The sequence below is a fragment of the Pagrus pagrus genome (assembly GCF_965226575.1).
Source record: "Pagrus pagrus genome assembly, chromosome: 20".
In the NCBI taxonomy this organism is placed as follows: Eukaryota; Metazoa; Chordata; class Actinopteri; order Spariformes; family Sparidae; genus Pagrus; species Pagrus pagrus.
The window spans coordinates 11,647,390-11,672,779 of NC_140207.1; the positions used below are offsets into that span (position 1 = coordinate 11,647,390).

General features: G+C 38.9%; 5 protein-coding genes and 2 long non-coding RNA genes across 7 annotated transcripts; 1 reads left to right on the top strand and 6 right to left on the bottom strand.

The window, feature by feature from the left end:
* The first annotated feature begins 372 nt into the window (after positions 1-372).
* On the top strand, positions 373-3,116 carry mix23 (mitochondrial matrix import factor 23). The gene is made up of 5 exons (XM_084340532.1): positions 373-479; positions 1,397-1,522; positions 1,641-1,787; positions 2,659-2,718; positions 2,808-3,116. The coding sequence occupies exons 1-5, from the start codon at positions 429-431 to the stop codon at positions 2,856-2,858; spliced, it is 435 nt and encodes a 144-aa protein (XP_084196658.1). The 5' UTR covers positions 373-428; the 3' UTR covers positions 2,859-3,116.
* A 3,029-nt stretch (positions 3,117-6,145) lies between these two features.
* Positions 6,146-6,953, bottom strand: LOC311249108. The gene is made up of 3 exons (XR_014621116.1): positions 6,797-6,953; positions 6,594-6,695; positions 6,146-6,427 (listed from the first exon to the last, which is right to left on the bottom strand). It is a non-coding gene; the product is annotated as an uncharacterized lncRNA (long non-coding RNA).
* A 1,796-nt stretch (positions 6,954-8,749) lies between these two features.
* On the bottom strand, positions 8,750-9,770 carry LOC311249505 (leukocyte cysteine proteinase inhibitor 1-like). The gene is made up of 5 exons (XM_084340572.1): positions 9,741-9,770; positions 9,581-9,634; positions 9,398-9,483; positions 9,195-9,296; positions 8,750-9,060 (listed from the first exon to the last, which is right to left on the bottom strand). Exons 2-5 carry the CDS (start codon positions 9,588-9,590, stop codon positions 8,926-8,928), a joined length of 333 nt encoding a protein of 110 aa, XP_084196698.1. The 5' UTR covers positions 9,591-9,634; positions 9,741-9,770; the 3' UTR covers positions 8,750-8,925.
* Positions 9,771-11,196: 1,426 nt separating this feature from the next.
* On the bottom strand, positions 11,197-11,973 carry LOC311249309 (cystatin-B-like). Its single transcript, XM_084340239.1, has 3 exons — positions 11,894-11,973; positions 11,687-11,791; positions 11,197-11,520 (listed from the first exon to the last, which is right to left on the bottom strand). The coding sequence occupies exons 1-3, from the start codon at positions 11,960-11,962 to the stop codon at positions 11,392-11,394; spliced, it is 303 nt and encodes a 100-aa protein (XP_084196365.1). The 5' UTR covers positions 11,963-11,973; the 3' UTR covers positions 11,197-11,391.
* Positions 11,974-17,138: 5,165 nt separating this feature from the next.
* LOC311249422 (leukocyte cysteine proteinase inhibitor 1-like) lies at positions 17,139-17,924 on the bottom strand. Its single transcript, XM_084340438.1, has 3 exons — positions 17,821-17,924; positions 17,615-17,719; positions 17,139-17,449 (listed from the first exon to the last, which is right to left on the bottom strand). The coding sequence occupies exons 1-3, from the start codon at positions 17,884-17,886 to the stop codon at positions 17,330-17,332; spliced, it is 291 nt and encodes a 96-aa protein (XP_084196564.1). The 5' UTR covers positions 17,887-17,924; the 3' UTR covers positions 17,139-17,329.
* An 814-nt stretch (positions 17,925-18,738) lies between these two features.
* LOC311249406 (cystatin-A5-like) lies at positions 18,739-20,246 on the bottom strand. The gene is made up of 3 exons (XM_084340419.1): positions 20,136-20,246; positions 19,930-20,034; positions 18,739-19,763 (listed from the first exon to the last, which is right to left on the bottom strand). Exons 1-3 carry the CDS (start codon positions 20,199-20,201, stop codon positions 19,644-19,646), a joined length of 291 nt encoding a protein of 96 aa, XP_084196545.1. The 5' UTR covers positions 20,202-20,246; the 3' UTR covers positions 18,739-19,643.
* Positions 20,247-24,614: 4,368 nt separating this feature from the next.
* Positions 24,615-25,359, bottom strand: LOC311249298. Its single transcript, XR_014621149.1, has 3 exons — positions 25,237-25,359; positions 25,033-25,134; positions 24,615-24,859 (listed from the first exon to the last, which is right to left on the bottom strand). It is a non-coding gene; the product is annotated as an uncharacterized lncRNA (long non-coding RNA).
* Between the last annotated feature and the right edge of the window lie 31 nt (positions 25,360-25,390).

Consider the following 25,390-nt stretch of genomic DNA (forward strand, 5'->3'; position numbering starts at 1 on the left):
CCCAACAGGACCCCGTGATATAAGAATAAGAGTCCGTGCCGTATGCCTGATCAAAAATAATACTAGTCTCTTGTTAAAATCAGTTTTTCCCTTTGTATTGTGGTTACCCTCCGTGTCTGGAGTCATATCTTACGTCCAGTTATGCTTATGTTACGATTAGGCAACACAAAATTGCTGTTTTGGGTTACGTGTAGGTGGAGGTTGGCAGGAAACAAAAATCGATGACACAACAGCGAAAATTCACACATTATGTAACTGTTCTGTATTTAATTAGGTAGTGCGTTTGTTTAAATATAGATATTGACTTTCAAGGTATTCCGAGATACAAATATTAGGAACGGAAATGCTAAGTAAATAACCCTTTTTATTCAGGCACTTTTTTGAGCAGTCACCTGGCGTCGTGTCTGGAGAGGACCCAGCAGTTGACTATGGCGGCGCCCGATGGAACTTTAAACTGTGAGGACTTTTCAATGTTTCAGGTAAATGTAAAGGAGGATTAATCGATATGTGCTAACTTGTCACGGGATTGCAGCCGTACGAATCATAACCTCTTGGTGGTTCACACGTCATGTTGTTTATTGTGTATGTAAGCCAGTGAATGAGTGACCCTCCTGATCACTGGTGCTCACACTGTGTTGTACAAGAGTTCATGGAGCCGGACTGGAGCAGATTGAGCAAGAATGTCAACGGTGTATACGCTGTATATGGTTTAAAAGTCACTGTCACGGTTCTCCAGATGAACACCTGGCCAGCATGTGATACCTAACCCGTTGAAGTGGCTCAGGTGTCTTTAGATAGTCATCCAGCGTCGCTTTAGATTTCTAAAACTTGCTTTTTTTCCCACTAAACACCTCCTTATGATGGGTTGTCACAAGCCAGAGAGTTTAGGAAGCACTGTGTTAAGTCGCCCTCTGTCAGAACTTCAATTTGACAAAAAAATAGGGGTGTCACTTGTGCAAAGATGTGAAATTCTATCTATCTATCTATCTATCTATCTCTAGAAAGGTGTCAGGGTCCTTTATGGTCAGTTTGTTTATTCAGTTTGTTCCTAAATAAAAATTAGGAGAGTTTGTTTATTTAATTAGTTTAAGGTGTAAAAACATCAGTCAATGAATGTCTTTGCCTTTGGTTTAACATTTCTTTCCCAAAACTACAAACATGACCCAATTTGTGTCCCTTTTGCTTTTTAATGCATGGATTGTGCACAGATCACAGATAGCTGTATCTTCTACTGTTTCTGTGTTGATTCCCTTTACAAGTGTTGATAGAAAAAAGTCATCGGTTTCTATTCTGATACACTAAAATGTTATGTACAACATACATTTGTCATTCCTTTGATGGTTTTAGTTTAACCAAAGCTGCTGGCTGTCACTTTGCCCCACCGTGTGTTTCTCAGGAGGTACTGAAGGTGATGCGTACCATAGATGACCGCATCGTCCACGCCCTGAACACCACCGTGCCCACAGTCTCCTTCTCAGGCAAAGTGGATGCCACACAAACATGCAAACAACTCTATGAATCTGTGAGTGCGACAGTCATGACTAAAACACGTCTCTGAGTGTTTCAAAGTGTTTCCTCCTCACTCTTTCATACCACACTGTTGCAGTTTCTCTCCGGTAACAACCTCATGTGCTCCACAGCTGATGGAGGCCCATCTGAGCAGAGACAAAGCTATCAAGTCCTGTATAGCCCAGACATCTCAGGTGGTGGGACAACTGCGTGAAGAGAGAGCAAAGGACAACGAAAACCTGGCGCTCATCAAGCAGCTCAGAAAGGAGCAGACCAAAGTAAGTGCTGTTTTGAACAGTAGAGGGCTCCAAAAACCACCAAACTGTAAGATGTGAGCCAGCCAAGTAGGTCCATGTGCAGACTTCAAGGGACATCTCTCATTTGGAGAGGATTGGGCTCATTTCACCCTAATCACACTTAGTTGTAGTTTCATGTGCCCAAGTTCTGAAGTATCCACCTCTGCACCTCCTCTGCCATATCTGTTCACAGCATTGAAAACAGAAACGGTGTGCCAGTCATTCGGGATAATCCACCAAACTCACCGTGGATCGTTTTTTTACAGGGAACAAGAACATTGTTGCCTGAAAGACACACTTCTGGATACATTTTTTAAAGGGACACTTCACCAATTGTACATATTAAATTCTTTTTACTCACAATTGGGAGTTCTACTCACCCTGTGAATACAGATTATGTCATAGTGAAGTAGTTGGTGTTATCTGTGGTCAGGCATATCAACTGAATGCTGTGTGAGGGTGTGGAGTTAGAAAAAAGTGGGCGTTTTGGATGAAGTGGGTATTCTAATGAACGATGTAATCAAGCTGCTTTCTGGGAAATGTCCGTGGGGTTCTGTTGCTTCAATTTGTCCCTTGCAATTCGATACTAAATCACTAGAGCAACCCTTTAAATGTAGTTTATCCTCACACTGAGCATCACAAACTAAATTACTATATGTTCTCCTCCATTGCACTGGTGTGGCGACTTTTTAATAATAATTTAGGTGATCTGAACTTTTAAGTGAGGTTAAATAAACAATTTTGTAGGAAACAGAAATGATCATATTTATATATTTATTTAAGTTGTCTGTCATCATACTTCCAATGAAAATAATACTTTAATTGATGCTTTTTCTTTCTTCCTTGTCTCCAGTTAAAGCTGATGCAATCAGAGCTGAATGTTGAAGAAGTTGTCAATGATAGAAGTTTGAAGGTATGCTCGTTTGCCCATCATGTCCTATAATCACACATAAATGATCATTTATTATCTGATATGAATGGTGTGTCCTTTCTTTTCCTCAGATCTTCAATGAAAGGTGCAGAATACACTACATGCCTCCAAAGGTGAAGTGAAGCTCCGTCTGTCAAGAGGAGAGGCTTCACTTGAGGTCTGAATCCAGACTGGAGCTGAAACTGTGACCTGCTGCTGTGTCCTGACTGCAGGCGGTTCACCCTCCAGACCACTGTGACCTCCTGTCCAACACTTGTATTCCATTGTGATCCTTGTATTTCATTACCACAGCTGTAAAACTGTCATCCGTGTGCTTCTTTCATGGGAAACATTGTACAAAAGTTTTTTTTAAAAAGACAATGAAATGTTTTCAAGGGACACCTGTCGTCTGTGATTTAAATCATTTGTGAGTCTTTTTGAAGAACTCGTTCAATGAGGTTTTGCAGTTTAATCAGCTGTGTGTTACATTCTTCAGTAGATTCGATGCAAACTTTCGGGGATGACGATATCCGTTTTTGTACAGACTGAAATATTTCAACCACTGTCAGGTAGATTAGCATTAAATAAGACACATCAAGGTTTCCCAGACGAAGATCCAGAAGAGCCTCTGACTTTTCCTCCAACGCCATCAACAGGTCTGTCTGTGGGGTGTATTTGGTACACATGCCCCACTAAAGTCAAAGTCAAAGTCAGTTTTATTGTCAATTTCTGCAATACATACATAGACATATTCAGGAATTGAAATTGCTTGTCTCTCGGTTCCTACTGACAACACAGAATAACAGATAACATTGAGTAAAACAAGTCTTAAAATAAGATATTAAAAGTATTAAAATATTGAAAAAAAAGTATTTAGGAGAAACATAAAATTAAAAAATCTATATATATAAAATATACATTTACGTGCACTAGGGGCAATTTGAATATCGTGGCCCTGAGCAGGTCAAGATGTCTATCTGCTAAATACCTGCAAAAACTAGTAACATTCCCATCAGATCAGTTGTCTGAGTTTATTCCTAATTAGCACATGTAAGTATGCCATCATGCTAAACTATTAAAGTGTACGTGGTAAACATTACCTGCTATATTTCAGCATGTTAGCATGCAGAGATTAGCATTTAGCTTGAAGCCTGCCTGTGCCTTAGTACAGCCTAGAGGGCTGATAGCATAGCTGGACTCTGAACATTGTTAGTCTGGTTTGTTTTGGCTCAATTCAGGAAAGGGCGTAGATGGAACTTGGCATCAGTGTATTTCCTTGTTTGGTCACATTTTCCCAACTTACTTTGTGATCTCATGAGTTTGTTTGAAATGTATCCTCATCTTCCTTCCTCCTCCAAGGAACCTGTCCCAAGTAACAGAAAAAGTGTTCCTGGTCTGTGTAATCAGATCTCACAGCATTAAAAGGTCTTCAGACCACAAGATTTGATCAGTATTTAGCATGAACTAATACCGCAAACCACAGCATTTATGGCATTAGCTACTTTGCCATGCCTGTCCATAGATGGACCTTTCCAACACATTAAATAGAACATCAAATACACCAGAGACAACACAGATACAGACTCAACATGAAATATGTACATTAAGAACGCATAACTCAATAAAAAAACACAGACCAATGCGCCTCACTAATCATAATACAGTCAATGACTATAAAGTACAAGCTCCAGATCATCAACCATCAGTTTGAGGTTACAATGATCCCAGTCAGGATCCAGTTTAGGTGTTGCAGGTGGTGAATAAAACGATGAAGGAAGGAGTTTATCTCGCCTCAACACCGCTTCACATGGAGCTGGAAGCCTGTCCGGTGGTCTCAGTACAGAAATACATGTGCTCTAGTATACCTTTGACTTTGTTCCTGAAGTTTTTCCTGTCACATAAAATATAACATCAAATACACCAGAGGCAATACAAACACAAACTTACCAAAGAATATGTACATTAGGAAAAGACAGCTATATGACACACCTACAATCCAGCAACTGAAAAGAATAATCATGAAGTAATTGGGAACCTCTTAACTACTCAGTATTATTTAGTTATTATAGTACCTCCCAGTCAGTTCTCTAGTAACTAATCAGTATCTACTATATAGTTTTTCAGGAATTACTGATTAATGATTCATTAATTATCAGGTCATTCCTAATTGAAATCTCTTTCTTGTCCTTTCACTCCTTCTCATGCACACGCACATGCATGCATCTGACGTCAGATCAGAGTGTAACAGTCACAGCAAATGAAGAAAGGAATCTTATTCCAGTTGGGAGTGCAGCGTGGCGTAATGCAAGAGGGTTAAACAAAGTGTCAAGTGTTGTGACCTGATCAACTATTTCTCAATATTCCCTGAGAAATTAATTTAAAAAACACCCTATCTCACAATACTAAAGGAAGCGAGAAAAAATCTGTCCAGTAGTTTTTGTGTAATCCTGTAATATTAGGTTCAGTTTACTCATCACTGGGAGTACTTGTCAACCTGTGAAGACAGATTATGTAATAGTCATGTCATCAGGGTTATCTATGGTCGGGAAGTGGGTATTTTGGAGAAAGTGAGGGTTCTTGTGAAACATGTTATCAAGTACCTTCTGGGAATTTTTTGTTTTTTTTAGTTTGCCCCATAGTAGGGACTAAAACTTTATGCGTCCCTTTCATATATACATCCAATTATTTGAGTACTCTACATAAAATCACATAGAAAATTGTTAGAAATACCACAAATTGATGTTGGTTGAATATTGATGGAGTTTTGTAGAAGATGCATTTCAAATACATTTCGTTCCAAATCTTTCTAGAACAGAGAAAATGAAGGTCAACCCTCCAATTCAGACATTTGATGACATTTAACTCACACCAAGAGGTTTACTCTATGAAGGTTTTTATGGAGTTTATAGACTGTAGTTCTGTCATTTGATGATTATAGTTATGACTGACCTGATGTTCTACTTGCAACCTGGGACACAGTGGTAGGAAATCTGAGCTTCCCACCCTGAGTGTGATATCAGAGGAAAATGGCTATTGTGTGAATATGGTCTATGCTGTGGTCTGATCAGCTTCCTGTTTAAAATTGTAATTGTTCCATTGTATGTCATCAAAAGTGGTTTGGTTATTGTAGATGGTGACAATACAGAATCATGTTAATGTAAAAAAGATCACAGATGTGTGAAACTTGAAAGCAGCATAAAATAGCAGGCAGCCTCTAATAAATCTGAATGTATATAAGTTTGCTTCTGCAAGCTTGCCCACATTTTAACATTCAACAAACAGTGTTCTTATTATGTGTTCGTATTATTACCTGATTAATATTGTAAATATTAAAATTGTGAGTTTGAATTTCTTCTCCAAAACTACATAGAGCCCCTTTAAGAATCACAATCAGACTTTTTAAAGCTTCCTTCCTTTATTTCTTTAGACAGCAGTGCAGTCAACTTGCTCCTTCCAAACAGCAAAAGTCTTGATACTCGTGTTTTAATACATTCAAGATGTAAAATGATGTATTGTAAAGCAACATTGTGAAGAATCATTGAGAGCATCTTAATGAGAGACTGCAGCCCGGAAGTATTTAATTGTTGAAAGGTTCAAGGTTGTCGTCATGGGTTTTGTCCTCCTGTACACCGCTCAGCTGAAGCCATTCTCCGTTACAGGGAAGTGTTTGGTAGACCTGAAGGTGAATGTAGTTGCGTTCTCCAACACGAACCTGCAGGAAAAAGAGAGGTGAACTGGATCTTTTAGTGAATATCTTCATCTTGATGTCATGTTACTGAGCATTGAGGAGCAGTGCTACTGGATGTCACACTTCATTCAGTTCATGTATCTGAGACATTCTTACTTCTCTTTAAAATAAATATCACAATATTAATTACCTTGATGAGGAAGTTTGTTCCAGCCACAACCTGATCCCTGGATAAAACTGCTCTGAATTCCTGGTATATCTTGTTCATCTTTACCTCCACGAGGCTCCTCACCTGTGTATGAATTAAATAAAATGTGATGTAAATCCAGACTGAAGTGCAGACCACAGAGTTTTATGTAGCGTTGTAAAGAATGAAGACAGAGTGAAGCTCACCTGATCGCAAATCCACCGAGTTTCCTTATCAGCATACTTTGTATGACTCCATCTTCCACACTTTAAATCTTCCATTGTCTCAAGTTCTGTCGAGTTTAACAGAGAAGTCAACTTTCTGCTTTTATGTCTCAACTGTTTCAGCTGTGTATCAAGTACACCTGTATTTATATGGAGTAACCACACCTGCATACATCTGAAAGGTGGACCCAATGCATGCTGGGTGAAGTACTCGTCAACCTGTGAAGACAGATTATGTCATAGTGATGTCATCAGGGTTATCTATAGTCAGGCAGTGGGTATTTTGAAGAAAGTGAGGGTTCTAATGAAACATGTTATCAAGTACCTCCTGGGAATCTTTTTTTTTAGTTTGCTGCCATAGTAGGAACCAAAACTTAGAATATTCTTTAATTGTTTTTTATTTGTCTCTTGCAAGTCCCCTAAAAAGAGACACTGAATCACTGGAGCAGCCACACTTCAAGTGAAAATAATACTTTAATTAACACTATTTCTTTCTTGCTTCACTCCAGTTAAAGCTGATGCAATCAGAGCTGAATGTTGCAGAAGTTATCAATGATAGAAGTCTGAAGGTACATGGCTCCAGATAACTCGCTTACTGGAGTGACCACTAGTGTTTTTGTGTTTCCTCCTCGAGATCTAATATTGCTTTGTTTCTGTCTCCAGTGTTCGCTGGCATTCCTGTCTTCCAGCAACCCAGCTCCCTGAACCTCTGCAGCACTTGCCCCAGCATTGCCCCACGCTCACCTGAACCTCTACTCACCCCACAATCCACCAGCGCCACCGTGAGCTACCTCTCCTCCTCTTTCCACCTTGCGGACGGAGACTCAAGCCTGTAAACAACTATGCACAGTTGTTTTAGTCACCAGGGGCCTGTTTCTACAAGCAGACATGCTGAAAAAACAAATCTTTAGTTTGTTCTGCAATTAAATTTAAATTTGGAACAAGCACCTAAGAAATCATTGACTAGGTAAAGACTAATTATTTATGTGTTCAAATGTCCTCAGAACAAAAAGCCTTTAGTTTGAGAGGATGATATATTAAAGGTATCTCATATTCTAAGACATCAATCCATTAAACCCTCACAGTTAATATAGTTCAATAGTTGATTTTTAATTATGAGTTAAATACACAAAACAATACAGATCAACACAAATGTGTGCACATTTGTTTGGCATTTTTTTTGTATGATGTTTCTGTGCTTGTGTGCACAGCACAGGTCTCTTAGCATTAATTAAGGTCTGAAGACATGAGAGGACTCATGAGAGGAGTCAATATTAATTGTTTGTTTTCTAAAGTGTTGTAGAAGATGCATTTCAAATACATTTCGTTCCAAATTTTTCTAGAACAGAGAAAATGAAGGTCAACCCTCCAATTCAGACATTTGATGACATTTAACTCACACCAAGAGGTTTACTCTATGAAGGTTTTTATGGAGTTTATAGACTGTAGTTCTGTCATTTGTTGATTATAGTTATGACTGACCTGATGTTCTACTTGCAACCTGGGACACAGTGGTAGGAAATCTGAGCTTCCCACCCTGAGCGTGAGATCAGAGGAAAATGGCTATTGTGTGAATATGGTCTATGCTGTGGTCTGATCAGCTTCCTGTTTAAAATTGTAATTGCTCCATTGTATATCATCAAAAGAGGTTTGGATATTGTAGATGGTGACGATACAGAATCATGTTAATGTAAAAAGATCATAGAGTGTGTGAAACTTGAAAGCAGCATAAAATAGCAGGCAGCCTCTAATAAATCTGAATGTATATAAGTTTGCTTCTGCAAGCTTGCCCACATTTTAACATTCAACAAACAGTGTTCTTATTACGTGTTCGTATTATTACCTGATTAATATTGTAAATATTAAAATTGTGAGTTTGAATTTCTTCTCCAAAACTACATAGAGCCCCTTTAAGAATCACAATCAGACTTTTTAATGCTTCCTTCCTTTATTTCTTTAGACAGCAGTGCAGTCAACTTGCTCCTTCCAAACAGCAAAAGTCTTGATACTCATGTTTTAACACATTCAAGATGTAAAATGATGTATTGTAAAGCAACATTGTGAAGAATCATTTTAGAGCATCTTAATGAGAGACTGCAGCCTGTAAGTATTTAATTGTTGAAAGGTTCGAGCGGGTCGTCATGGGTTTTGTCCTCCTGTACACCGCTCAGCTGAAGCCATTCTCCGTTACAGGGAAGTGTTTGGTAGACCTGAAGGTGAATGTAGTTGCGTTCTCCAACACGAACCTGCAGGAAAAAGAGAGGTGAACTGGATCTTTTGTGAATATCTTCATCTTGCTACTGGATGTCACACTTCATTCAGTTCATGTATCTGAGACATTCTTACTTCTCTTTAAAATAAATATCACAATATTAATTACCTTGATGAGGAAGTTTGTTCCAGCCACAAGCTGATCCCTGGATAAAACTGCCCTGAATTCCTGGTATATCTTGTTCATCTTTACCTCCACGAGGCTCTTCACCTGTGTATGAATGAAATAAAATGTGATGTAAATCCAGACTGAAGTGCAGACCACAGAGTTTTATGTAGCGATGTAAAGAATGAAGACAGAGTGAAGCTCACCTGATCGCAAATCCACCGAGTTTCCTTATCAGCATACTTTGTATGACTCCATCTTCCACACTTTAAATCTTCCATTGTCTCAAGTTCTGTCGAGTTTAACAGAGAAGTCAACTTTCTGCTTTTATGTCTCAACTGTTTCAGCTGTGTATCAAGTACACCTGTATTTATATGGAGTAACCACACCTGCATACATCTGAAAGGTGGACCCAATGCATGCTGGGTGAAGTACTCGTCAACCTGTGAAGACAGATTATGTCATAGTGATGTCATCAGGGTTATCTATAGTCAGGCAGTGGGTATTTTGAAGAAAGTGAGGGTTCTAATGAAACATGTTATCAAGTACCTCCTGGGAATCTTTTTTTTAACTTGCCGCCATAGTAGGAACCAAAACTTAGAATATTCTTTAATTGTTTTTTATTTGTCTCTTGCAAGTCCCCTAAAAAGAGACACTGAATCACTGGAGCAGCCACACTTCAAGTGAAAATAATACTTTAATTAACACTATTTCTTTCTTGCTTCACTCCAGTTAAAGCTGATGCAATCAGAGCTGAATGTTGCAGAAGTTATCAATGATAGAAGTCTGAAGGTACATGGCTCCAGATAACTCGCTTACTAGAGTAACCACTAGTGTTTTCGTGTTTCTTCCTCGAGATCTAATATTGCTTTGTTTTTGCCTCCAGTGTTCGCCGGCATTCCCGTCTACCAGTGGCTCTGCTTCCAGCAACCCAACTCTCTGCACCTCTGCGGCCAATAGCATTGCTCTACGCTCACCTGAGCCTCAATACTGCCTGATAGACACACTTTTAAAGGGGCACTCCACCAGTTTTACATATTAGGTTCAGTTTACTCATCACTGGGAGTACTTATCAACCTGTGAAGACAGATTATGTAATAGTCATGTCATCAGAGTTATCTATGGTCGGGAAGTGGGTAATTTGGAGAAAGTGAGGGTTCTTGTGAAACATGTTATCAAGTACCTTCTGGGAATTTTTTGTTGTTTTTAGTTTGCCCCATAGTAGGGACTAAAACTGTATTTGTCCCTTTCATATATACATCCAATTATTTGAGTACTCTACATAAAATCACATAAAAATTAGTTAGAAATTCCACACATTGATGTTGGTTGAATATTGATGGAGTGTTGTAGAAGATGCATTTCAAATACATTTCATCCAAATCTTTCTAGAACAGAGAAAATAAAGGTCAACCCTCCAATTCAGACATTTGATGACATTTAACTCACACCAAGAGGTTTACTCTATGAAGGTTTTTATGGAGTTTATAGACTGTAGTTCTGTCATTTGTTGATTATAGTTATGACTGACCTGATGTTCTACTTGCAACCTGGGACACAGTGGTAGGAAATCTGAGCTTCCCACCCTGAGCGTGAGATCAGAGGAAAATGGCTATTGTGTGAATATGGTCTATGCTGTGGTCTGATCAGCTTCCTGTTTAAAATTGTAATTGTTCCATTGTATGTCATCAAAAGAGGTTTGGTTATTGTAGATGGTAACGATACAGAATCATGTTAATGTAAAAAGATCATAGAGTGTGTGAAACTTGAAAGCAGCATAAAATAGCAGGCAGCCTCTAATAAATCTGAATGTATATAAGTTTGCTTCTGCAAGCTTGCCCACATTTTAACAGTCAACAAACAGTGTTCTGGGGACCTTATTTTCCTCTGAGCACAGCTTGTTTATTTAGTTGTGAAAAGTTTGTATTATTACCTGATTAATATTGTAAATATTAAAATTGTGAGTTTGAATTTCTTCTCCAAAACTACATAGAGCCCCTTTAAGAATCACAATCAGACTTTTTAATGCTTCCTTCCTTTATTTCTTTAGACAGCAGTGCAGTCAACTTGCTCCTTCCAAACAGCAAAAGTCTTGATACTCATGTTTTAATACATTCAAGATGTAAAATGATGTATTGTAAAGCAACATTGTGAAGAATCATTGAGAGCATCTTAATGAGAGACTGCAGCCTGTAAGGTTTTAATTGTCGAAAGGTTCGAGGGGGTCGTCTTTGGTTTTGTTCTCCCTTACACCGCTCAGCTGAAGGTCTCTTGGTGTTTGTTTGACCTTAATATGAATGTAGTCGCGTTCTCCTTTTCCAACACGAACCTGCAGGAAAAAGAGAGGTGAACTGGATCTTTTAGTGAATATCTTCATCTTGATCTCATGTTACTGAGCATTCAGGAGCAGTGCTACTGGATGTCACACTTCATTCAGTTCATGTACCTGAGACATTCTTACTTCTCTTTAAAATAAATATCACAATGTTAATTACCTTGATGAGGAATTCTGTGTCATTCCCAATCTTATGATCCCTGTATTTCACTGCTTCGAATACTGCATATTCCTTTTTCGTCACCGTCTCCACTTGGCTCTTCACCTGCGTATGTGTGAAATAAAATGTGATGTAAATCCAGACTGACGTGCAGATCACAGAGTTTTATGTAGAGATTGTAAAGAATGAAGACAGAGTGAAGCTCACCTCATCGCAAATCCACTGAGTATCATTAGTATCCTTTGTCTCACTCCATTCTCCAGCCTTTGCAGCCATTGTGTCAAGTTCTGTCGAGTTTAACAGAGAAGTCAGCTTTCTGCTTTTATGTCCCAACCAGGGGCGTCACTAGGTTTTAAGGACAGGGGGGGCTTAGCCCCCAGGAGATGCACAGAATGTGAGCGAACGTTTAATTTCACAAACAGCTAACAAAAACTGAGAAATTGCACGTTTTGGACAGATTTAACAGAGATACTTTACTGTGTAAATGTTTTAGGCCACCATTACATTTTTAACACAGTACAACAACAAACACAGGAAGTACTGTATGTTTACAGCATTAACAACAACAAAAAAAGAAAAAAATCCACATAGTTACAGTGCCATATTTAACAAATGCTTCTTATTCATTAAGAGCCTACATGTATTAGCCAAAACTGTATGCAAAAAAAAGAGCACTGTGTTCTAGACTCACCTTTCCAGTAGAGGTTTCTCCCCTCTCACTCTCTCTGCTCCTCTGCCCTTACTCCTACAGGTCAATAGAGGTGGTGGAGTGATTATTATTAGTGTATTATTATTATTATTATTATTATTATTATTATTACCGTATTATCATTCATCATCATTATTATTGTCATTATTATTATTATTATTATCCACATAATCATACGTGAATGAGCTGTTTCACGGTGTGCATCTGATGCTGGAGCTGATGCTCCAGAAAGAAGTCACCCCAAAGATAATATGGGTGCACACCTAACTCTATAAACAACCAGGACCTTCACATTGCATTTCGGACTAACTAGCTAGCTACTGTAGCAGAGTTCTTTTTGAGCTGAAATGTAACTTTTGGACGCAAAACAACAAAGGTAAGACGTGCACAGAGATATACAGCAGCGTCTCATGCTGCCTCCTGTACAGGGGGCTCTCAGCTACAGAGTGTGCAAGCCAGGTTTTTATTTGTCAAACAGGGAGCATTTGGCAATTACGTGGGACTTTCTGCTGTTAGCTGGGGGGCTGCAGCTAACTTATTGTTAGCTGCAGCCCCCCAGCTAACAGCTAACAGCTGAAGCCCCCCTAAAATAGGCCTAATGAGGCCGCTGGTCCCAACTGTTTCAACTGCGTACCAAATAATACATATATTTATACAGAGTAAGGACACCGGCTCTAGGAATAGGCGATATAAGCGGTCGCCGAGAGCGCCATCTGCTGGAGGGGCGCTGCCAGTCACCCTCGAGGGAGAAAAAATTATAATAATAATAATAATTTTCGATGCTCATTGGCGCCCTCCCTTCGTGTTCTGTCTTGAAAATAATAAATATTAACAAAATAAAGAAACAGATAAACAATGACATGTTTCTCGCTTGTGGTGCTGAGTCACGTGACGTGTGGTCATTGGCTGCGCACCTCAGAGGGTCAGACAGGTGTCACGTCAAGTGACAGACAAGGTTATGTTTTTTTTATTGTGCGAGATGAAACGGTCGTCAAAGCCCTCGGGTGCGCAGTACCGAAAGAGAAGAAAAGAGGAGAAGAAGTCCCCATATAAAGGTAACTTTATGTCAACTTTTTTTAAATGCCGTTTTGTGTGAAGGCGTTTCATTTGTATTAGCTTGCTAGCTAGGTTGAAATAAAGCAACGCTGGCTTAACACGCTAGACCAGGGATCCGCAACCTTTACGATCAAAAGAGCCATTTTTGCCCCCGTCCCTCAACAAAAAAATATGTCTGGAGGCGCAAAACATATTTGTTTCTTGTAATGAAGGCAACACAGCCTAGAAAGTCTAAATTAGCCTATCGAGATTATTAATCAGCCTCAATGAGCATTCATTTTTAATTCCACATGATGTGGCAACTCTGCAGTGGGCTACTTATGCTTACAGTATAAGGTACTTGAACTTTGCATTTCAGAAAAAAAAAATCAGAAAAACATCACCTTTTCAGTATATATGAGCTAGTGCTATCAACATTATGTGTGCCCATACATGTTCACCATAAGCGCTAGCTAAGCTAGTTAGCTAGTCAAGCTAATCAGGTGAACTAGAAAGCTTGTCAATGTACATTGCATTAAGCTTTACTGTACTCGTATTCAAAAAACAATGGCTATTGAGGGCAGTGTAGTTTAATTTATAAATTTCGCTTTTCTTCATGGCTGTTTAGTCTCATCTGGTCCCAGGCAGAGACCATTGTTTCCCACAATTTTTTATTTATTTTTTTTTTTTTATGACCTTTATTTAAAGAGGACAGTGCACATCAATGAACATAACCGTAAAAGTGCCAGTGTTAGCCAGAGGCTAATTTCCAACTGTAGTCCTCTGGCAAGATGTTAAAAGCCATTTAAATATACAATGACACAAGGGACATGAAAACACTACTGAGAACAAAAACAACAGATAGACAGTAATACACACAAAGAAACAAACAAAGAAATCGAACAGAAAAAAAAACCAAAAACAAAAAAAAAACGAACAAAACATAGCACAACTCTTGTTGGAGTTGTGCTACAATGAATTGAGAAACACAACGAAACCAAAGACATACAATATAATAAAGTGCTACAGTGCTCAAGTAAAGTGTTGCATTGCTCATAAGAGTTGGTGGGGTTTGAATCAGCTTTCAGAGGTGGGTAAATGGGATGAAGTGCAACAATGCAAAGACCGGAACACGATTTCTTGTTGGGAGTTGTGCTAAAATGAAATGAGAGGTGGTACATTTGTAAAGTGCTGCAGTGCTCCTTATGGTTTACCCATGTCACTGCGCATGTCCATGGGGGGTCATGCGCAGTGGCATGGGGAGCTATGTGTATTCGATTAGAAATGATTACAGGTCTGGTTGGACTTGAGCCAGTTTTTTAACTGCCTTTTGAAAATAAGGAAAGTAGAGCAGTCTCTTATGGAGGCTGGCAGGCCGTTCCAGATTTTGCTGCCTCTGACTGATATAGCAGATTGTGAGAAGGAGGTGCGCCCAAATGGAATTGCACAGTCTCTTCTCATAGTAGCTCTAGTGTTTGTGCCGTTAGTGGATTTGCGTTCAAAAAACTGACTCAGGGGTGGAGGTGCAAGTCCATTCAAAATCTTATAAACACAGCATGCAAGTTTGAAAGTGATAAGACTGTCAAAACTCAGTAGATTATGGCGTGTAAGGATGTCACACATTTTGTCTGAGGGCAGGTGAATCCCTCCTGGTCTCAGGGCAGAAGTTGTATTTCTCTGTTTTAAGGCAACGTAGTTGGACAAAAGGGAGTCAACCGTCTCTCCTGGTCTCAGGGCAGAAGTTGTCTGGGGGCAGGTGAATCCCTCCTGGTCTCAGGGCAGAAGCCGTATTTTTCTGTTTTACAGCAACATAATTGGACAAAAGGGAGTCAACCGTCTCTCCTGGTCTCAGGGCAGAAGTTGTCTGGGGGCAGGTCTGGGGGTCTGTAGGTTGACCTACTACCTCTGACTTGGAAGATGTCATCTCTGAGCTGCGTGCGCACCCGCGACAGCTGGCTTGTTTACCTGTAGCTGCTACTGCTAGTTTGACCCCGGATGTTGACAATAGACGAACCCGGACTCAGAGGGGAATAGCACTAGCGTATCGTAACAAAATATTGGTGAAATGAACTAGTTTCGTGGCAGATAATGCGTTATATAGAGGCTGTGTTTCAGTGCCCCGTCACTCGCATTATATGGATATAGCGGCGCTACACTCGATCTAATTTCGTCCAAATGACTTCAAATGACACCAAAGTTATCTGGGTGAGTAAATTATCATATTTTATGCTAGAAATAAGGTCCAGGTTGTAAAAAACAATAGTTATCCTTTAAGTCTTTTGAAGAACTCAGTGTTCTATGCTGTGGTCTGATCAGCTTCCTGTTTAAAATTGTAATTGCTCCATTATACATCACCAGAAGAAGTTTGGTTATTGTAGATGGTGACGATACAGAATCATGTTAATGTAAAAAAGATCATAGACTGTGTAAAACTTAAAAGCAGCATAAAATAATAGGCAGTCTCTAATAAATCTAAATGTATATAAGTTTTCACTTTCTTTTACTTGTAGGAGCATTTTTAGTCATATTTGCCCATCAGGTTTTAAAGATAAGGATCTGCCATATCATCTCAACCATCATGTTTTTTCTGTCTGACAACTCGTGCTGCCCCACGAGTCATGAATTTAGTCACAGTTGACCACATGTTTATGCTTTGGATTGATACTTTAAGCAGGTAAAACTTTCATCAGTAAACCTTTTTGATAATTACAGTTTCTGCTGCAGTTAGCCCTCATTCGACTCACAGCAGTGTGTCTCTGATTGTACACAAATCTCCATCATGGTCTGTGTTGTTTCAATGTGGATCAGAGAGGAGACAGTGAAAAACTCCTCTGAGACAAAAAGAGATATGTCACAGCCTCCGTCATGTAACTTTCTTTAGTTTAGAAAACAGGATTTCTGGAGAATTTCAAGGCATGTATGATAAAAACACTAAAACACACAAAGATATAGTTCCTTTTTGAACACCAGAGGGAGCCAAAGTTTATTTAAACAGTTTGGAGCAGATGAAACTATATGTAAAAGTAGACAACTATGACATGTTTTGGTTCATTTTGTTCCTCTGATATGAACTCCTTTTCTGGCTTTTCAGAAAATAGATGTATTAAATTATATCAATTCGATTTTGATCACTTCCATTTCATCATCCTGACCTAAAATATAAAGGTTAGTATTTAAGGCAGGACATCCATTTCATCCTACTCAAGTGTTGTGACCTGCTCGACTATTTCTGAATATTCCCTGAGAAATTAATTAAAAAAACACCCTTTCTCACAATGTTAAAGAAGTGAGAAAAAATCTGTCCACTAGTTTTTGTGTAGTCCTGCTGACAAACCAAGAAATGATATAAGGAACCAGGACATTGCTGCCTGGTAGGCACACTTTTAAGGGGGCACTCCTCCAGTTATACATATTCGGTCTACTGGGAGTACTTGTCAACCTGTGAAGACAGATTATGTAATAGTCATGTCATCAGGGTTATCTATGGTCAGGCCGGGGTTTTTTGGATAAAGTGAGGGTTGCCCACATTTTAACATTCAACAAACAGTGTTCTGGGGACCTTATTTTCCTCTGAGCACAACTTGTTTAATTAGTTGTGGAAAGTTTGTATTATTACCTGATTAATATTGTAAATATTAAAATTGTGAGTTTGAATTTCTTCTCCAAAACTACATAGAGCCCCTTGAAGAATCACAATCAGACTTTTTAATGCTTCCTTCCTTTATTTCTTTAGACAGCAGTGCAGTCAACTTGCTCCTTCCAAACAGCAAAAGTCTTGATACTCATGTTTTAACACATTCAAGATGTAAAATGATGTATTGTAAAGCAACATTGTGAAGAATCATTTCAGAGCATCTTAATGAGAGACTGCAGCCTGGAAGTATTTAATTGTTGAAAGGTTAGAGGGGGTCGTCTTTGGTTTTGTCCAACGGTACAGCGCTCAGCTGAAGCCATCCTCCGTTACAGACAAGTGTTTGGTAGACCTGAAGGTGAATGTAGTTGTCTCCTCCAACACGAACCTGCAGGAAAAAGAGAGGTGAATTGGATCTTTTAGTGAATATATTCATCTTGATCTCATGTTACTGAGCATTGAGGAGCAGTGCTACTGGATGTCACACTTCATTCAGCTCATGTACCTGAGACATTCTTACTTCCTTTAAAATAAATATCACAATATTAATTACCTTGATGGAGTAGCTTGTTCCTTCTTCAACACTGCAATCCCTGTATTTAACTGCTTTGAATTCCTGGTATACCTTGTTCATCTTTACCTCCACGAGGCTCTTCACCTGTGTATGAATGAAATAAAATGTGATGTAAATCCAGACTGAAGTGCAGACCACAGAGTTTTATGTAGCGATGTAAAGAATGAAGACAGAGTGAAGCTCACCTGATCGCAAATCCACTGAGTTTTCTCAGTAGCATCCTTTGTACAACTCCATTGCCCATTTCCCATTGTGTCAAGTTCTGTCGAGTTTAACAGAGAAGTCAACTTTCTGCTTTTATGTCTCAACTGTTTCAACTGTGTATCAAATACTCATGTATGTATACAGAGTAACCACACCTGCATACATCTGATAGGTGGCCCCACTGCATGTTGGGTGGAGCTACATGTGTAAGCACAACCATGACATGTTTTGGTTCATTTTGTTCCTCTGATATGAACTCCTTTCAGGCTTTTCAGAAAATAATCATATCAATCCGATTTTGATCTATTTCATTTCATCATCCTGACCTAAAATATAAAGATTAGTATTTAAGGCAGGACATCCATTTCTTCCTACTCAAGTGTTGTGACCTGCTCGACTATTTCTCAATATTCCCTGAGAAATTTATTAAAAAAACACCCTTTCTCACAATGGAAGTGAGAAAAAATCTGTCCAGTAGTTTTTGTGTAGTCCTGCTGACAAACCAACAAATGATACAAGGAACCAGGACGTTGCTGCCTGGTAGACACACTTTTAAAGGGGCACTCCACCAGTTTTACATATTAGGCTCGGTCTACTCATCACTGGGAGTACTTATCAACCTGTAAAGACAGATTATGTAATAGTCATGTCATCAGATTTATCTATGGTCGGGCAGTGGGCATTTTGGAGAAAGTGAGGGTTGCCCACATTTTAACATTCAACAAACAGTGTTCTGGGGACCTGATTTTCCTCTGAGCACAGCTTGTTTATTTAGTTGTGAAAAGTTTGTATTATTAGCTGATTAATATTGTAAATATTAAAATTGTGAATTTGAATTTCTTCTCCAAAACTACATAGAGCCCCTTTAAGAATCACAATCAGACTTTTTAATGCTCCCTTCCTTTATTTCTTTAGACAGCAGTGCAGTCAATTTGCTCCTTCCAAACAGCAAAAGTCTTGATACTCATGTTTTAATACATTCAAGATGTAAAATGATGTATTGTAAAACAACATTGTGAAGAATCATTGAGAGCATCTTAATGAGAGACTGCAGCCTGGAAGTATTTAATTGTTGAAAGGTTCGAGGGAGTCGTCTTTGGTTTTGTCCTCCTGTACACCGGGCAGGTCAAGGCATCGTGTGCGTGTTTGGTAGGCAAACAGATCTCACAATGTTTAAGGAAGTGAGAAAAAGTCTGTCCAGTGGTTTTTGTGTAGTCCTGCTGACAAACCAGGAAATGATATAAGGAACCAGGACGTTGCTGCCTGGTAGACACACTTTTAAAGGGGCACTGCACCAGTTTTACATATCAGGCTCTGTCTACTCATCACTGGGAGTACTTGTCAACCTGTGAAGACTCATGTTTTACTACATTCAAGATGTAAAATGATATATTGTAAAGCAACATTGTAAAGAATAATTTAAGAGCATCTTAATGAGAGGGGGTCGTCTTTGGTTTTGTAACATTGTTAGCCCTCATGACTGACAGCAGTGTGTGTCTGATTGTACACAAATCTCCATCATGGTCTGTGTTGTTTCAATGTGGATCAGAGAGGAGACAGTGAAAAACTCCTCTGAGACAAAAAGAGATATGTCACAGCCTCTGTCATGTAACTTTCTTTAGTTTAGAAAGCAGGATTTCTGGAGAATTTCAAGGCATGTATGATAAAAACACTAAAACACACAAAGATATAGTTCCTTTTTGAACAAGATGTAAAATGATGTATTGTAAAACAACATTGTGAAGAATCATTGAGAGCATCTTAATGAGAGACTGCAGCCTGTAAGTATTAAATTGTTGAAAGGTTAGAGGGGGTCGTCTTTGGTTTTGTCCAACGGTACAGCGCTCAGCTGAAGCCCTCCTCCTTTACGGGGAAGTGTTTGGTAGACCTGAAGATGAATGTAGCTGTCTCCTCCAACACGAACCTGCAGGAAAAAGAGAGGTGAACTGGATCTTTTAGTGAATATCTTCATCTTGATCTCATGTTACTGAGCATTGAGGAGCAGTGCTACTGGATGTCACACTTCATTCAGCTCATGTATCTGAGACATTCTTACTTCTCTTTAAAATGAATATCACAATATTAATTACCTTGATGAGGTAGTTTGTTCCATCCTCATCACTACAATCTCTGTATTTAACTGCTTTGAATTCCTGGTATACCTTCTTTGTCGATGTCTCCACGAGGCTCTTCACCTGTGTATGAATGAAATAAAATGTGATGTAAATCCAGACTGAAGTGCAGACCACAGAGTTTTATGTAGCGATGTAAAGAATGAAGTCAGAGTGAAGCTCACCTGATCGCAAATCCACTGAGTTTCCGTAGTAGCATCCTTTGTACAACTCCATTGCCCATTTCCCATTGTGTCAAGTTCTGTCGAGTTTAACAGAGAAGTCAACTTTCTGCTTTTATGTCTCAACTGTTTCAGCTGTGTATCAAGTACACCTGTATGTATACAGAGTAACCACACCTGTATACATCTGAAAGGTGGACCCACTGCATGTTGGGTGGAGCTACATGTGTAAGCACAACTATAACATGTTTTGGTTGATTTTGTTCCTCTGATATGAACTCCTTTCAGGCTTTTCAGAAAATAGATGTATTAAATCATATCAATTAGATTTTGATCACTTTCATTTCATCATCCTGACCTAAAATATAAAGGTTAGTATTTAAGGCAGGACATCCATTTCATCCTACTCAAGTGTTGTGACCTGCTCGACTATTTCTCAATATTTCCTGAGAAATTAATTTAAAAAACACCCTTTCTCACAATGTTAAAGGAAGTGAGAAAAAAGTTGTCCCGTAGTTTTTGTGTAGTCCTGCTGACAAAGCAAGAAATGATATAAGGAACCAGGACATTGCTGCCTGGTAGGCACACTTTTAAGGGGGCACTCCTCCAGTTATACATATTCGGTCTACTGGGAGTACTTGTCAACCTGTGAAGACAGATTATGTGATAGTCATGTCATCAGGGTTATCTATGGTCGGGCAGTGGGCATTTTGGAGAAAGTGAGGGTTGCCCACATTTTAACATTCAACAAACAGTGTTCTGGGGACCTTATTTTCCTCTGAGCACAGCTTGTTTATTTAGTTGTGGAAAGTTTGTATTATTACCTGATTAATATTGTAAATATTAAAATTGTGAGTTTGAATTTCTTCTCCAAAACTACATAGAGCCCCATTAAGAACTACTATCAGACTTTTTAATGCTTCCTTCCTTTATTTCTTTAGACAGCAGTGCAGTCAACGTGCTCCTTCCAAACAGCAAAAGTCTTGATACTTACGTTTTAGCACCTTAATGAGAGACTGCAGCCTGTAACTATATTGTCGAAAGGTTCGAAGGGGTCGTCCTTGGTTTTTTTCTCCTGTACACCGGGCAGGTCAAGGCATCGTGTGCGTGTTTGGTAGACAAACAGATTTCACAATGTTTAAGGTATGAGAAAAAATCTGTCCAGTAGTTTTGGTGTAGTCCTGCTGGCAAACCAACAAATGATATAAGGAACCATGACATTGCTGCCTGGTAGACACACTTTTAAAGGGGCACAGCACCAGTTTTACATTTTAGGCTCGGTCTACTCATCACTGGGAGTACTTATCAACCTGTGAAGACAGATTATGTAATAGTCATGTCATCAGGGTTATCTATGGTCGGGCAGTGGGTATTTTGGAGAAAGTGAGGGTTGCCCACATTTTAACATTCAACAAACAGTGTTCTGGGGACCTGATTTCCCTCAGGTCCCCAGAGACTGCAGCCTGTAAGTATTTAATTGTCGAAAGGGTTGTCTTTGGTTTTGTTCTCCTGTACACAGTGCAGCTCAAGGCCTCCTGTGGATGTTTGGTAGACACACAGATGAATAGTTGTGTCCTCCAACATGAACCTGCAGGAAAAAGAGAGGTGAACTGGATCTTTTAGTGAATATCTTCATCTTGATCTCATGTTACTGAGCATTGAGGAGCAGTGCTACTGGATGTCACACTTCATTCAGCTCATGTATCTGAGACATTCTTACTTCTCTTTGAAATAAATATCACAATATTAATTACCTTGAAGAGGAAGTTTGTTCTTTTCACAATCTTATCCCTGTATTTAACTGCTTCAAATTCCTGGTATTTCTTGTTCGTCATTGTCTCCACTTGGCTCTTCACCTGTGTATGATTTAAATAAAATGTGATGTAAATCCAGACTGAAGTGCAGACCACAGAGTTTTATGTAGTGATGTAAAGAGTGAAGACAGAGTGAAGTTCACCTGATCGCAAATCCACTGAGTTTCCTCAGTAGCATCCTTTGTCTCACTCCATCCTCCACACATTTGATCCATTGTCTCAAGTCGAGTTTAACAGAGAAGTCAACTTTCTGCTTTTATGTCTCAACTGTTTCAGCTGTGTATCAAATACACATGTATTTATATGGAGTAACCACACCTGAATACACCTGAAAGGTGCCCCCACTATATGTTGGGTGGAGCTACATGTGATCACAACCATGATATGACGGCGACAATTAAAACTTCGGTTGTCGGCTTCATCCTCATTTCTTACATTCTGTACACTCCCCACCCTCCCTATGTAATTTTGAGGAAGAGAAAGATCTTCTTTGACCGATTTTTTTTTTTTATGTCTAAACAAGCTAAATAAACAAACTCTCTTTGTTTTCATGACTTAATAAACTGAATAAACAAACTGACCTTACGGTTCAGTGAGGTTTTGCAGTTTAATCCACTTTGTGTTACAAACAACAAAAAGACACTTTTTTATGACAATCAACAGCTGCAACATGCTAAAACCTTTTGACTTGCAAGATCTGGGACTGCAGTTGAAAATTAGCCTGTTTGGCTAAACCTGGCACATTTACATGATAGACTTTGGTGCTCATGTTAATAAATGTGCATTGTCACTTCTTTACATAAAATAAACTAAAAACAAACAAACAAACTTTGGATATTTTACAGCCAAAAACGTAACTGTTTTCACTCTCATCAGTGTTTTTTCCAGCTGCAGTAGGCTGATTTGTCTGAACTTTCCTTCAGATGCTTTTTTTGCAAACTCCACACTAACTTTAAAAAATAAATGTTAGCATGCAAATATGCTAAAGTAAAGATTGGTGATTCAATCATCCACAGAAACGCTGCAATTGAGTTTGCATCTCACACATCCCGTCCTCTATGGCCCAGTGGTAAGATGATGTGTTCTTCCTCCAGACTTTCTCCTCTGGCAGCAAAGACTTATCTTATGTCATCTTACTTCAGATCAACAGTGCCCAAGTGTTCAAAAGGCGTTAATAAGAGGAAGTGCAAGGAAGCTGTAATGCCGCATTGCCATATAATCACCTTATCAAGTCATTATCGCTGCTTTGTTCGCAGTGATTATTCTGTAACTTATCGGTGTATAAACAGAGGCAACATTAGCATCTGGAGCTACGTTCTGACCGACCAGGTTAAAAGTTAAAGATATAGACCTTTTAAAAATACATAGACCTTTGCCATGTATTTTGTTGAGTTGTGTACTAATTAGCACTGAACACAAAGTACTACTCGGGCTGATGCGAATGTCACTATCTCATGCAAGTGAGAGAGGAACAGGCAGGTGATAACAAAAGTCATGAGTTGTCCTCTGGGGACCATGAATGTACTACTGTAGACACAAGGGCAATCCAGTTGTTGAGATGCTTCGGACAAATAATACCAAATAAATAAAATAAAGGTGAGCATTGTTGCATTTCTATGTATTATGGAGAATTGCTTTGCTGAGAGGGAAGTAAAATACACTTGTTGGATGCCTTTATGACACACGGACATTTCTGATTCATAGCAGGATGTGATAAGATAAGCCTCCGTTGACTCCAAAGGGAGAAATTCGGGAGAAAGTCCACTCCATCTAAACAAAAGGCCTTAGAGGGCAGGATACGTGAGAAGTGTACTACTTAGCATCAGCCCCTCTGTGGATGTTAGTTTCAACATCTTGGTGTGTGCGCTAGTATGCTAATAATTGCTGATCAAACACAACAACACACAAACTACATCTGAAGCTGATGGGACTGTTCATTAGCTAGGAGTTTACAAAAAATCACCAAAAGGAAAACAGATTTTGTTTGACAGCATCTGCCTGCTGCAGCTGGATTAAAGCGCTGTATCAACAATGTACTTTAGTGTTTTAATTGAGAATCAAATAACGATACCACTCAAAATGTCATACGGGATGAAATTATTGAATTTTCCAAATGTTATCATATTAAAACTGTTTAAATGAACCATTGTTCCTCCCTATAAATTACTTAAGACATGACCATACTTCGATTTTTTTGTACTCATATCAATTTATATTCAAACACGTTTGCATAAAATCAACAAAACATATTTGTTTTTAAATGTTATCCCAAATGACACATGATTTTACAACTACTTTTCCATTTGCCATCATTTTTTGTATAACTGTCCATATTTGAAATCTACACAGTTGATTTTCTTGAGTAACATATTCCCAGAAATGAAGTTAGTGATGAACTGGCATACGAACATGGCAAATAAAACTCCAGAGTGGCGCTTGCTCATGACTAAAGAAGGACAGAGGAGACAAAGAAACAAGACGAAGATAATGGAGCCCACATCTTCATATGGTTGAAGAGACAAGATTGTCAGCACTCTAAAGTTTTATCAGAAAAGTTAAATATGTAAAGTTTATGAATAAGAATATCAAGATTTAATGTGTCAAATGCCTTTAGAAAATACACACAGGACACAGGATATGCTTCAGACTTTCTTTATTTTTTGTGAAAGTCGTTCATTCAACTTGCTCCTTCCAAACAGCAACATTTTGATCTTTGTGTGTAATGTGACATTCAAAATCAAAAAGCAGAGCAAGCAGAGTCCTGCAGCCTGTTAGCATTTAATTGTTGAAAGGTTTGAGGGGGTCGTCTAGGGTTTTGTCCTCCTGTACACCACTCAGCCCAAGATGTCCTCCATAACAGGGAAGTGCTTGGAAGACAAACAGATGAATGTAGCGGGGTCCTCCAACACGAACCTGCAGGAAAAAGAGAGGAGAATTGGACTTTAATTAATATATTCATCTTGATCTCATGGTGTTGAAAATTGAGGAGCAGTGTTAAATGCTTGCCAAGATGTCACACTTCATTCAGTTCATGTATCTGAGACATTCTTACTTCTCTTTCAAATTAATATCACAATATTAATTACCTTGAAGAGGTAGTTTGTTCCCTCCACAATCTGTTCCCTGTATTTAATTGCTCTGAATTCCTGGTATATCTTGTTTGTCTTTCCCTCCACGAGGCTCTTCACCTGTGTATGAAAAAAATAAAATGTGATGTAAATCCAGACTGAAGTGCAGACCACAGAGTTTTATGTAGAGATTGTAAAGAATGAAGACAGAGTGAAGCTCACCTGATCGCAAATCCACTGACTTTCCTTATCGGCATCCATTGTCTTACTCCATCCTCCACACATTTGATCCATTGTCTCAAGTTCTGTAGAGTTTAACAGAGAAGTCAACTTTCTGCTTTTATCTCTCAAATGTTTCAACTGTGAATCAAGTACA